At 54.9% G+C, this 12,842-nt stretch overlaps 1 protein-coding gene across 1 annotated transcript in view; it reads left to right on the top strand.

Moving 5' to 3' along the window:
* Znf185 (zinc finger protein 185 with LIM domain) overlaps positions 1-12,842 on the top strand; it is a 55,304-nt gene that overhangs the window by 18,749 nt on the left and 23,713 nt on the right. The window contains exons 12-16 of the mRNA XM_023705375.1: positions 3,852-3,953; positions 4,867-4,965; positions 6,619-6,714; positions 7,316-7,387; positions 10,902-11,063. Of these exons, the coding sequence (XP_023561143.1) occupies positions 3,852-3,953; positions 4,867-4,965; positions 6,619-6,714; positions 7,316-7,387; positions 10,902-11,063 (531 nt within the window). The remainder of the gene's footprint in view (positions 1-3,851; positions 3,954-4,866; positions 4,966-6,618; positions 6,715-7,315; positions 7,388-10,901; positions 11,064-12,842) is intronic.

The raw sequence follows: 12,842 nt of genomic DNA, 5'->3' as shown, positions 1-12,842 counted from the left end.
TTCTCATATAAAAGAAACCGCATGGAAGGGGCAGTGAGGTAGCTCAGAGACTAAGCACCTGCTTAGCACCACAAGGACTCGGGTTTGATCCCTGGCCCCACATGCTGTGCCAGCTCCACCCCTGGGCACTCTGAGACTGGGATTGAGACCGGGCGTGGTGCTGCACACCTGGAATTCCAGCACTGGGGAGGCTGAAAACAGGAGGATCACTACGAGGCCGAGGTGTGTAGTGAGACCCTGTACCAAATATATACAAAAAAAGAGAAACAGTGTGCTATTTTTGCTTATGGGTCTGCCTTGTTTTATCTAGCACCGTGTCTGCAGGCGCACCCATTTCCTACTGGGACCCAAACTTACCCTTCCTTGCGGCAGACCCTGTCTCCATCGTGCGTGAGGGCGTCTTCGTTCCCCAGCTCAGGTTATTGGAGGACTCTCCATACTGATTTCTATTTGGCACAGTTCCCTGTCACGCATTCCCACAGGTGTCTGGGGCCACAGTGGAACCTAGCATGAGGCCGACGGCTTCAGAAGACATCGGGCTCTGTTCCCTGAGCACTTTCCAAGACATGCAGTGTTCTAGAATGTTCTGTGCCCCGTGAAGCCCAGGAGCACTCAGGCCAGCTATAAACTTCCACTTGGATCACAGCTGCTGTGGCTGAGGTCTGGGCAGGCAGCTGCAGGAGAGGACAAGCCGGAAGGCCCCTGGGCTCCCTGAAGATGCTTCGAAGGGGAGCTAGTGAGGGGGCGACGTGAGACGGCACAAACTCTCCTCACTGTTCCAGGGCTGGGAGTCAGATCAGGCAGCAGCATGGTCTTCCTTTGTCTGCTGGCTCCAGGAAGAATCTGTTCTGGGCTTTCCTTTCAGTTGTTGCTGTCAGACCTTAGCTTTTCCTGGATTGTGGCGGTACCCTTTTATTTTCTGTTGGGTCCCCACATGGCCTTCTCCCCAGTGGCTTTGGTGGAGCCAGCCAGGCCAGCTTGGCGAGTGGCCTTTCCCTGGGGGTCCCAGCTCAGCGCCCCCATGGCCCCCTGAGTCCTGGCCTCCATGCCGGGACAGCTGATGGGCTCTGGCCATCCTGTAGCCTGGGTGCTGACCACCCCTTCTCCTGGGTGCTTCCCTGGGCCTGCTGTGAGGAACAAAGCTTGCTCACTGGGGGCTGGAACCCAGAGGGGCACAGAGCCTTGAGCCCCCTGCCACTCCCCACCCAGCTTCTGGGGGTCACTAGCTGTCACTCTGTGTGCCTGGCCCAAATTCCCGTTGTCTAGTAGGACACTGGTCCAGGGTGAGGTCTGAGCTCAGCTTATTTCAGTGCCTGCAAAGACCCCATTGCCGGCGGGGCTGCCCTCGGCACAGCCTTGAGGCCACAGTGCAGCCCTTTGACTGCCCCTCTGGAGGTGCCATTCGAGTGAAATCTTTAAGGTGCTGTTCTGCAGAGGACATCAAAGAAAGTGGTGCTTGCTTGGGCAAGAGGCGTAAGGATGTGAAAGACACACGCTGGGGTGACACTCTGTCCTTATTACTCTCAGAGATAACCAGAAATGATAATGAAAGAAGATATTTTAATTGCTTGGACATTCCCAAGGCAGATATATCCTTGTTCCTTGGCATAATACGGTGTAAACGAGGTACAGTGGGCCTGGCACCATAAACAACACCACCAATAATGACATCACATTGTCATCACGAGAGGAGATGAGCAGCATTGAGAGCTGTCTGTGTGGCCTTGTCCCTCCTGGCTTTGTGGTGTGTAGACCCTGTCCCTTCAAGTCCCTCTGGTCACCTTCAACACTCAGGCCCTGCTCAGGGTGGAGGTAAAGGGACAAAAAGATGACCTAGCCTTCCATAGGCTCCCAGTCTAGGTTGGAGCCAGGAACTAGGGTCAACTCCAAGGCCAACTGAGAGTGGCAAAGCCACCCAGGAGCTGAAAGTGAGGGACTACTGAACTCCCTGCCTTTATCCTGCTGCTTCTGACCCCTCCTCCTGGGACTCCTGTGTGGCCTTTCTAGTATCAGTCTGATCATGTCAGACCTATAATGCCTACTAATGGCCAGTTCCATGGTTTCCCTTTGTCAAACCAGATCTGATCTCATTTCCACCCAGAGGGCCTCTTGCTGTGGCTGAGGGGGAGGGCTGGGCTGAGGTCTGGGTAGAAGATGGGTGAAGCGCCATTCACTCCCCTTCCTCTACAACCCATGGGTCAGTGGCCTCAGCTCAGCTCTGGCGCCATGAAAGCTTGAGGCCAAAGAGGGGACATGAGCAGAAGTGGTGAGGGTGCTGTTCAAGCAGAGGCACCACAGGAGAACATCCTGTGCTGCATGACCAGCACAGGTGGGGAAGGAACGAGTTCTCCTGCCAGCTCCTTCCTGCTTGGCCCCTCTGGCTTGCAGTTCGAGAGGTGAGGAGTGTCACCTACTGATCACCACACCCAGGGCAGGTCTGGCTGGTAGCCCCAAACCTAGAAGACATGAGATACTTGGCCCTATTGCTGTCTCGTGTCACTGCACACCATCTAGAAACAGGCAGAGGGTCCGGGGCCACCAGGTGGTCCTGCTCCATGGGCCTGCTCGATTGGCAGGTGGGTGGGAAACATAGCTGTCTCATTATTTCACTCAGCAATCGCCATGGAAGGAGCACTTGGTCCCCACATGGCCATGGGACCTCCTGAGAAGTGACAAAAATGGCCAGCTGTGTTGAGTGGGACCACTGGGTCTTTGTGCCCTCTGAAGCCACTGAGGCAGTTGTGTTGCCTGTGTGAGGGGGCCATTGGCAGTGCCTAAAGTCCCTGGATCAGCCTCCTGGAGCCCTGCTTAAGAGGAAGAGGGCATAGAGGGTTGCAAACAGTAGGGAGCACAGTGGGCTTGGCCTAGTCCTGGGGGAAGCCAAGCAGGGGACATGCAGGCAGGATCAGGAGACCTGTGCAGGTGACTAAGAGAGATCGAGATTGAAACAGTCTGGGGTGGGAAGTAGGGGTTTCCACAGGAGGTGACCCCTCAGGCCCCAGAGCGGCAACACAGGAAAGGCTTTCCAGATGATCTGCAGTGAGTTCAGAGTGATCTTATACTCTTCTCTGGCTCCCTTCACTAGCCCTGCACTCACCCCTGGCCATTTTCCTGTCGAAGCATTCCCATTGCCACTGCCCCCTCTGGGCCTAGGTCTCTAGTGTCACCTGCCCAGCTGTCTTACACCATGTCTTGTGCCTCTTTGAGTGTCCTGGGAGACACGTGGAAGTAATTAGCTCAGGCACCATGACAGCTGATGCCGTGGAATGCTCAAACAGGGAGGAACACTGGTAACAACAAGATTAAGGGGTGAAAGAAGCGAGGAAGGTAACAGAGGCCAGCAAGGTGTGGCCAGGGTGGAGAGGTGGCAATCAGGGTAGGGGTTGCTCGGTGGCTACTGATGGTAGTGTGAGACAATGTCTCTGTTGGATTTGACACTTGGGGCCCCCTGATGTTCCCAGAGGAAACACACAGGGAATGAGTTAGGAGGGTAGAGTTAGACTTCCACTGTGCAGGAATACCGTCGAAAGCTGTGCAGGCAGGCTACCTTGGATTCAAACCCTATTGCTTCTTGTTACCAGTGGAAACTTCAAATGGATCACTGGCCTCCTGGAAAATGGGAACCAATGACATCATTGTCAGTGTACAGAGTTCAAACATGGAAAGCCATGACAATAAGACTGGCCCCAAGGAACACTAGACACTGGTGTCAAAGTTTGGCGAGTCAACCCCTCCATCAAGAGCATGTTTTAATCTTCTTTGAGACAGCTGCCATTTGGGGATGAGGCAGCTACCCCACCTGGGAAAGGGGGGCTTACTGCACCATTAATTTCTATTTCTTTGCTTCATAGGTCTCCAGGCCACCAAGATAAGGAGGGCCCCTGCTCCAGAGAGCCCAAAAGAAGCTCCATTGGTGAGGAGACCTTTGAGGGCCCCAGTACAGATTCTGAAAGGTAACTCACTGCAGAGTCAATGCTGTGTCCAGATGTAGAGTCCTCTTGGCCCAAGATCAATGGATGGGGTTGGGACCGGGACAGTGTTATTCCTGCTGTGTCCCCTGCGATAGTGCAGGTCTTTGGTGAACATGAATGAATGAGACCTACAGAGTGGCAGCCCCCCTCTCAAGGTCCCCGAGGCAGGCTGTTGTAGAGCAGGACCCCAGCATTTAGCCCTCACCGGCTCCTTCCATTCACTATGCTTTCACTCCAGGACTAAGCAGCCATGCCAGTGGCCTTCAAAGCAGGCCACTAAGCAATTTAGGGAATTCAGTGAGAAAAAAAATGTGGGGTCTCTATAAAGCATTCAGCAAGGGCTTTCCCTAGGGCCCCAGGGAACCAGTGAAGGGGACCGGGTCAGTGAGGTCAGAGCTGGGGTTAGGGATGACAGGTGCCCACTCCCCATACAGCTGCCCCACAGACGTGTCCCAGACCAGTGGGGCTGGGTGTGTGAGTGGTGTCCACAGGCAGGGTGCTTCCTCTGTGGGAATCTAGCAGCCAGGAGAATATCCGAGCCCACGGGCCTCCGTCAGGACTCCGAGTCCTTGAGAGCGAAGAGCGGTGTTGGCCACCAGCTCCCAGCATGCTCAGTTCGCCCTCGCTGCATCAGGTTAGAAGAAGCCCAGAGGAGAGTCTGCTGGTAGAGTCCACTTGGCCTCAGCTGGGTTTCAGTCAGAGCAAGGCAGGGCAGCAGTGCAGGGAAGGGCTGGCTCTCAGGTCACAGTCAGAAAACAATCAAAGCCTAATGAGACTTTGCAAGAGCCGGGCTGCAGCTTAGTGGTGGAGTGCTTGCCTAGCACACACGGAGCCCTGGGTTCAGTCCCTAGCACTGAAGGGGAAAAAATTAGCAAACACTTCTTTTCCATAACAGGTCAAATCTGCAGCTGAGTGATAGCCCCGTGGAATCTGGAGTCACAGAGTCTCCACCTGAAGGCTTGGCTGGAGCAGATACTGGCTCCAAGAGGGGAGGGTGAGCTTCGATGTGTGCTGTCCCATGCCTGGGGACAGGCCAGGCTCAAGCTGCTGAACTGCTTGGGGCACTGGGAATGGAGCACTCGTCACTTTCTGGGGTGCCCTCTATGGCTTCGCCCACATGCGCACTCTTCGCTGTGCCTCTTGCCCTTGGGCTCTCCCCTTCTCTGTGGGTTTTCCTGTGCCCTGCTCCAGCTTCACTTCGCAGAGTCCTTCAGCCCGGAACTGGGTCCACTCATAGGCAGAGGCCCAGCCTGTCCCTAAGGCCAGTCCTGGGCAGGTAGAGTGAACGTGTGGGGAAGGCACAGCGCCTTTGCTTCCTGACTCAGTGCTGAGGCTTGGCCAGGACTTCCTGCACTTTCCCTTCCCAAAGGACAAGATGCCCCAAGGCGTCCTGTGCATGCTTCACCCCTACCTGGCCCCTTCATCTGAGGGTTGGTGAGAGGGAACACAGCAGCCCTGGGAGACAGCTGTGACAGCCTGATCTTGGGTTCTGGGTGCAGGCAAAGACCACCTTCTCAGATGATTTGGAGAATGCCCTGGTCTTGCTTGTCCCCAAAGTGGCTTCAGAGTTGTCCCTGGGAACAGAGCGTAGGCCTACAAATGTTGGCACAGGTCCTTTGGCTCTGAACTATGCTGGAGCCCTGGGGGTTTGGCCAGGGTGCTGGAGAAGAGCTGCTCCTCATTAACTTCACTGAGTGAATCTTCTAGCCCAATGCAGGCGCAGCAGCGCACAGGGAGGAGAGAGCGGGCCCTGCTGCAAGGCCGCTGTGTCTCCTGGGCTACAGACTGCTCAGTGCCACGGCCTGACTCGATGTCCTTTTGGCCCCGGTGGAGGCCTTCCCTAAGCACTCGTCTGCACCGCCTTTTCTCTATGCAGCCACATAAAACACTTTTCACTTGCCTTGATGTTTTTTTAATGTGAAAGCAGGCCTCAAAGTAACCTGCACAATAACCTGAAGGCTTCTCTCATGTTAGGAGGGCTTGCCCTCTCTGCTCCGGCTGCCTTCATAGCTTGCAGTGATCTGTCAGAAGCTCCTCTACCGTCTGTCTGAAGTCTAGGTGGTTTCTCAGGGAAACAGTCCCCTTCCTTTTGCACTTGCTTTCCTGAGCCTTGGCGGCAGCTGAGCTTAGTTAGGGCTTCGGGTTGATGCAAGCAACCCTGAGCAAGGGCTTACCTGAGGGGAGGCCTGGGCCTGTCTAGCCACGAGGCACCCTGTGAGCACCAGTCTGCCTGTTTCATGGGAAGCGTGGGTAAGGAGAGCCTTGCCACACCTGCACAGCCAGGGTGACACAGAGGGCCCAGGGCCCAGGAGGAGTGGGAGCACATAGTGTACACCACGGCCGGCCATTATTCATTCGCAGTACTTGGTTACGAGTTCATGTCCTCTCCATGGGACCCAGCAGATGGCAGCGCTGGGGCATGCTCAGGGCATGCAGCTGTGATCTAAGCCCAGGCAGCCTCACTCACTCAGCCCCACTGCCATATTGGCCCACGTGCCAGGCTGCCTTGGGTACAGTCAGGCCTCCCACCCCATGGTGCTACAAGCATCCACTCAACCAGCTCCTGACACCCCCTCATTTGTTGGGAGAAGATAGACAGACAGACACAAAGTCTTGAACCTCAACCAGGCTTGGCCTCCTTCCACAGGCGGGGCCCAACTGCTAGCTTCACCCCTTTGCTGGATGACCATGATGTGCACGGTGCCGGCTCTCACTCCTGCAAGCCTGAGCCACTGGCTATCAGGTGAGTGTGTGGTGGCTGCTCCAGTGACTGACCCCCCTGCTGGGCACAGCCTTTAGGGCTCAGCCTCAGGCTCCAGTAATCCGGGGACCCTGCACAATTCTCAGATCCATGTTATCCTCACGTGGTGTGGTCACCAAAGGACATAGAGACCCAGGAGAGTCCTGAGTAGGAACTGCCCCCACCCACTGGGGGTGGAGGGGAAAAGGGACTGGTGATAACTGTTGAACCAGGCCTTCCAGCAGCAATGTATGTGGACTGAAGCCAGTGGGCTGGGGGTCAGCGGCAGCCAGTAGGGCACTGTACAGCTCAGCTTGGAAACTTCCTGCTGAGAGACCACAGTGAACCTTTCCCGTCGTAACTGCACCCTGGCCTGGCAAGAAGAATCAGAGTGAGGAATCCCAGGGACTTCCAGTCAGCACTAGGGGGCTCAATCCCAGGGACTGCACGGCTGGGAAGGACAGGTGGCTCCAGGGTTGTCCTGAGAAGCTGAGCTTCATGCAAACAGCCCCCTTTCTGAGAGAAGGAAGCTGGGAAGAGGAGACCCTCAGCTTCCTCTGGTCCTAGACTTCACAGGCCCTGTGGGCTTCCTTCTGTGTTCCAGCACTACTTCAGCGCCTGCTGTCCTGGCTGGCAGGAAGAGTGATGTTGCAGCAGCCCTGGAAGACACCAAGGGGTAAGGCATTAATGTACAGTGCTGAGCCTCTGAGGTACACACTGGCGGCTGGGTGTGCATCAGCCTCGGGCTAGGAAGGTGATGCCAGCCCGGCCTGTCAGCTGGACAGGGCACGTGGCAGGGGCAAGCTCCAGCTGGGACCCTCTGACCTCTGCCTCTGTGGCCAGCGGGCACTTCCGAAACCCAGCCAGGAAGTGCTGCATGATCAGGAAAGGTTGTGCTTGCAGTCAGCAAGCACTAGACCACTCAGACAAATCAGGCATGGCTCTGCCTTCAAGGCCCTGTGAGGCCGAAAGGGCACAAAGCTTGGCCTCCCTCCTGACCAAGGGACAGGTCGGGACATTGCATTGTTGCAGGAGAAGTGGGGCTGGGTTCCACTTGGTGGCAGGGCGGCTTTTGGATTGCATTGTGACAGGTTAGTAGGACTCCTGCAAGAGCAGATAGTATATATGAAGAGCTCAAGAACCCCTGATGCTTGTGGGCGCTGTTTACAGTATGTATTTCTTTAGTATTGTATAGTACACACACGTTGTTAAAACTATGTAGGTTTACGCATTTTGAAAATGGTTAAGAATATTAGAAGTATTTTTAAAAGTGTGGCAAAGGTTTATAAGTGTGGACGGGGGTTGGTGAGATAGCTCAGCGGAATAAGCGCCTGCTTAAGCAAGCACAGGGACTGGAGTTCCATCTTGGCACTACATGGTGCAGTGGGTCCCCTCTGCGGAATGGTGAGCCAGCAAACAAGTCTGGGTGTGGTGGCACATACGTGTCATCCTAGTACTGGGGAGCCTGAAAACAGGAGGATTGCTGTGGGTCTGAGCTGCTTAGTGAGACCCTGTACCAAATATATTAGAGGAAAAAAAGTGTAGGAAGGGTTTATAAATTCATAAAATATATATAAATACTAAACTATAGCGTTGCTACTTCACTGATCTTCACTTATCACGGGAATGTGTGCAACGTGACTTCGATAAGCAGGGGACCGCTGGATGCAACTTTTTGATGAGTGTTTAACAAACTGTGCACGTGAGAGTACTTGGGAAGTAGAAAAAAACAAAACACTTCCTGAGCCCCACATAGAGATTTGGATTTAATTATTCTGGGGTGAGCTTCTATCATGCTTGTATTTTTAAAAGGTCATATACCTTCTCTTTTCCAGTGTAGGTCAAGGAGCACAATAGACATGCATGGTGGTGCACAGCTGTGATCCCAACACTCAGGAGGCTGAGGCACACGGATATTTGAGAGTTCTAGATCAGCCTGGGCTACAAAGTGAGCTCAAGGCCCATGTGAACTGCATAGTGAGACCCTGTCTAAAAAGAGAAACACACACACAAAAAAAACCAACCACTGTAGCATAGTACTGGTCATGAGCAGGGGAATCTCTCAGAGTGCTGTGAACCTTAGCAAGGAATCTAACATCTGGAGAAATTTTTGGCTGCCAAAGCAGAACATAAGAGTACTATTGGGCTTCTAAGGGTAAAGTTGCTCCTAAACATTTTATAATGCACAGAACAACAACTGATCTCCTAAACCAAAAGACACAACTATCTGGCTGAAAATGCAACAATATCTGCTCTAGAAATTTTTTTATCTCCTTGGGAACGCAGCCTGGGGCTGAAAAAAAAAAAAAAGACGGGCAGAACACTTCCTTCGGGGCTGCATGATGCAGAATGTGCGCGCCAGTGTGTGGCCCTCCCCGCGTGCGCATGCCGCCATTTCCTAAGGCCTTGAGCTCCGGATGTGGAGCCAGCCGGGAAATGTGAGCTCCTACTACTGGGCAAAATGGCTCTGCAGCAAGACTGGCCTAGACGGAATTTCTCCCGGGGCCCAGAGCATGCCAGCCACGAGGTGGCGCTGGAGGATCACAAATGGGCCCCGCCGCTCTTCTGAGTCCCGCCCCAAGGGCATTGGGCTGTCGCCACCCTTCCCCCATCACACCCTTCGCGTAGTGGTCTGTAGTAACTGCCAGGAGGCCCCGCTTGCAGTGACCCCGCGCGGACAGTCCGAAGGGTGAGGAGCCGGGCCCGCAAGGTCCAGGAGTGCAAAACGGGGATGTGTGTTCACATGGGGCCGCAGTGCGTACGGCTCCGTGCATGGTGGACGGTGGCGCTGCGAGCCGGCCAGCAGGGGGCAGCACGGCCCTGCCACCAGGACCGTTGGAAGGTCTGGGCCGCGACGTGGTGCTCGGCCACCCGGCCTGGCCTTTGACGGGAGGGATGGGGCTGCTGCCAGCCCGCGGAGCACTGCAGCCCTACTTGGGAGCTGTTCCTGGCTGTGTAGATGCGCCTGCTAGGGAGGGATCCTGCCCCAGTACCTGGCAGTAGACAGTGGAAGGACATGGTGGCTGGCGATCGCCCAGGCTTGCCATCGGGCCCACAGCCAAGCTTGATCACCGGCAAGGTCTGCGTTACTCGTCTCTGAGCCTCACTTTGCTTACATGTACAGTGCTAGTGCTAATAGCTCCTGCCAGGCGGGTGCTGTGAGACCTAAACGTCTTTATATACTTCAAGTATGAGGGCTGTGGAGATAGCTCAGCAGCCTAAGTGCCTGCCTGGCAAGCACAAGGTCCTGAGTTCGATCTCTGATAACAAAGGGATTAAAAAAAGACCAATAAAAAAAGACAACTGTCTCTATTTAAAGCTTTGAACACACTGCTTGACCTTACATACTTAAAACCTTCACCCTAAATGAAACCGTATTCAGGAAGCCTCAGAAAGCTGCCCCCCCATCACATTTACTAGCCCCCACTTGATACAACACAGCATCTCGTCACCTTCCCATGAAACTTTGGCCAGCACACTTTACATCGGAAACATGCTGTTTTCCCTTTTGCACTGCTGCAGGGGTAGGGCTCTCATGGTGGCCTCATCACAGCACATTGCAAGCATCACTTAGGGTGCTGACACCTGCTGCCAACAGTGTGCTAGCGGGGAGGGTACAGCAAGGCGGAGGGGCATTCAGAATTGGACAGAGACGTGGACAACTGAAATGGTGCTGTCTGGCTGCGAGAACTGTGGGCCACTTACACAGGAGGGAAACACTTCAGAGACGTTGCACGCTGGAAAATCGAGTTCAGGATGAGCCAAGATTGGAGAGCCATCTGTGCTGCAATTGTCAATTCGTGCCCCAGCCCAGTGGGCCCTGGAGGGAGGGCCCAGAATGCTAATGGGAGGCGTAAGCAATTGTCCTGGCTGGTGTCCCCCTTGCCTGAACACCCACCTTCGCATGAGCGGAGAGCAGGACGTGAGTTGCAGCATCCAGAGCTGGGTAATGCTCCCTGCTTGCTGGGCCCAAGGGCGGGAAGGGCATCACAGGCCCAGGCACCTTCTGCTGCACTTAGAGGCTGCCTTTGAGGTGACAGGGCCGCAGCCATCTGCAGTCCTCTGGGAGGAGTAGATTGTTTGGCTCCTCTCTGTCCCTTCCATACCCAGGAGGGTGGCATTGGCCAGCTGCAGGCTGTGAGCCAGAGCACTCCGCAGTACCCCAACCATAGCTGTTCATTCTTCCTTAGTGCTCTGGCCGTGGACAAGGAGGAGCATGTGGCTGGCCAGGCCTGGCTGGAGAGGCCGGGAGCCCCAGGATGTGGCGAGGGAGAGCAGTGCCACAGCAGAGCTGCAGGCAGTCCTGAGGAGCACAGCGAGCTGGGAGGCGGACGCAGTGACTGTGGCAGCAGGTAAGGTGGCTGCGCTGGGCTCAGTGGGACCACAGCCCAGCTGGAGCCCAGGGGCCTGCAAGTTGAGCGGGACCTGGCGTCCTGCTAGCAGAACTGGACAGGTAGAAGTTTCCTCACCCAGGAGTGGAAGCCCCCAAACTCTGCTGTAGCAAGCTGGGCCTGGGTGCTGTGAGGGGCTGTGAGACAGTGGGTGACAGGGACTGGGGGGTGGGGGACAGGAGAGGGTCAGAGCAGAGATGGGCAGACGTTTGCGGTCGTGCTTGCTGTCTGGCTGTGTGTATCAGCACACACAAGTGCCAAGAAGAGGCCAGTGTGTGTAGCCCAGGGGTGACTGAGCGGGGCTGGAAGGGTTCCCCATGAGGACCTTATGGGACAGCCAGCAGCTGGACAGACCACACAGGTGCTGTGTGCACAGCGAGCTTCAGAAGGGTGCCCCAAGCACTGAGCACTTGGGCACACACAGGCAGGTTGGAAACGCCAGCTCCTCGATAGCCCCCTGGCCCACCCACCTGGAGGGTTCTGTAGTTCGGAGTAGAGCGTGGCTCTGTAGCTAGGCAGGAGGGCTTTTACAGGGCCAAACCCCCCTATGAGACAGCAACTTTTCTCATAAGAATGTGCAGCGCACCTGACTTCTTGGCTTTAGGCCCTGTGGAGACCGGGGCCAGAAACACAGGGAGAGCAACTCAGGATTTTCCAGTTGTCATGGCTTTCTACACTGGCTGGGCTCCGTGCATTGAGGAGGTTAAAAGTCAGTCAAGGGACTTTGGAAGGCTAGGGAGGACTTTTCCAGACAGATGTGCCCAAGGCTGGTAGGAAGGAAGGTACATTTGGAGCCTGGGCCCGGGAGGTTGCCGAGGAGAAGGATGCAAGGTGGCCTGGCCAGGAGCCCTATGAGTGCATGGCAAAAACCACATCCTGATGGACCTGGGCCGCTGTGCGTTTGCATGCAAGAGGCCCAGGAGCACTGGGCCAGGCTCATCCACCAAAGCCAGCCAGAAGAACCGTCAGGAGGGCGATGGAGTAGGCCATGGGAGAAGGGAGCAGAGTTCAAGTGCTGCTGACATGTTAAAAGATAATGTGACCCGGTGTGGGGCACATGCCTGAAATCCCAGCACTCAGGAAGCTTAGGCAGGAGGATCTCTGTGAGATCCAGGCCAGCTTGGGCTACACAGTGAGTTCAGGGGCAGCCTGCATTTAAAAAAGCAAAGGAAGGAAGGAAGGAAGGAAGGAAGGAAGGAAGGAAGGAAGGAAGGAAGGAAGGAAAAGTTAAGGTGGAGGGTATCATATCTAAGGGTTCATGCTGAGTGTGAGGAAAGAACCTGGTTTTGTCTAGATCCTGTGTACAACCAGTGGTTTAGGCCAGACACCTGATTGCCTCTGGGAGCCAAGAATTTGGTCAAACACTAGGCAGCGGAGGATCAAGTGCCCAAGCCCCAATATAACCATCATCTCTCACTCTTTCATGGGCTTCGTCACTCAGCTTACTGCTAACACCCGCGTTCATGCAGTCCATCAGCCCGTATCCCGCTCCAGGAAGAAAGCCACTTGGGCCACTTGCCTTCACTTTGCAGGAATGATGGGAAGGGCAGAGGGTGGTGGCACAGGGCCTGTGGAGGCAGTCACCAATAGAATGGCAAGGAGAAGATGTCTCCTTTGAAGTATTTTTTTTCAAAATTTTATTGATAAACAGATAGCAATGACACAGTTTCAAATCAAATCGGCAGTACAGATTTAACAAATAACACACTGCATATATTCTTCTTAGTGGTTAATTGCTGT

Source organism: Octodon degus, unplaced genomic scaffold, assembly GCF_000260255.1.
Source record: "Octodon degus isolate 3935 unplaced genomic scaffold, OctDeg1.0 scaffold00218, whole genome shotgun sequence".
NCBI classification, from domain to species: Eukaryota; Metazoa; Chordata; class Mammalia; order Rodentia; family Octodontidae; genus Octodon; species Octodon degus.
Note: the sequence above shows the minus strand (reverse complement) of the source record. Positions and strands in the feature narration are given on the sequence as shown.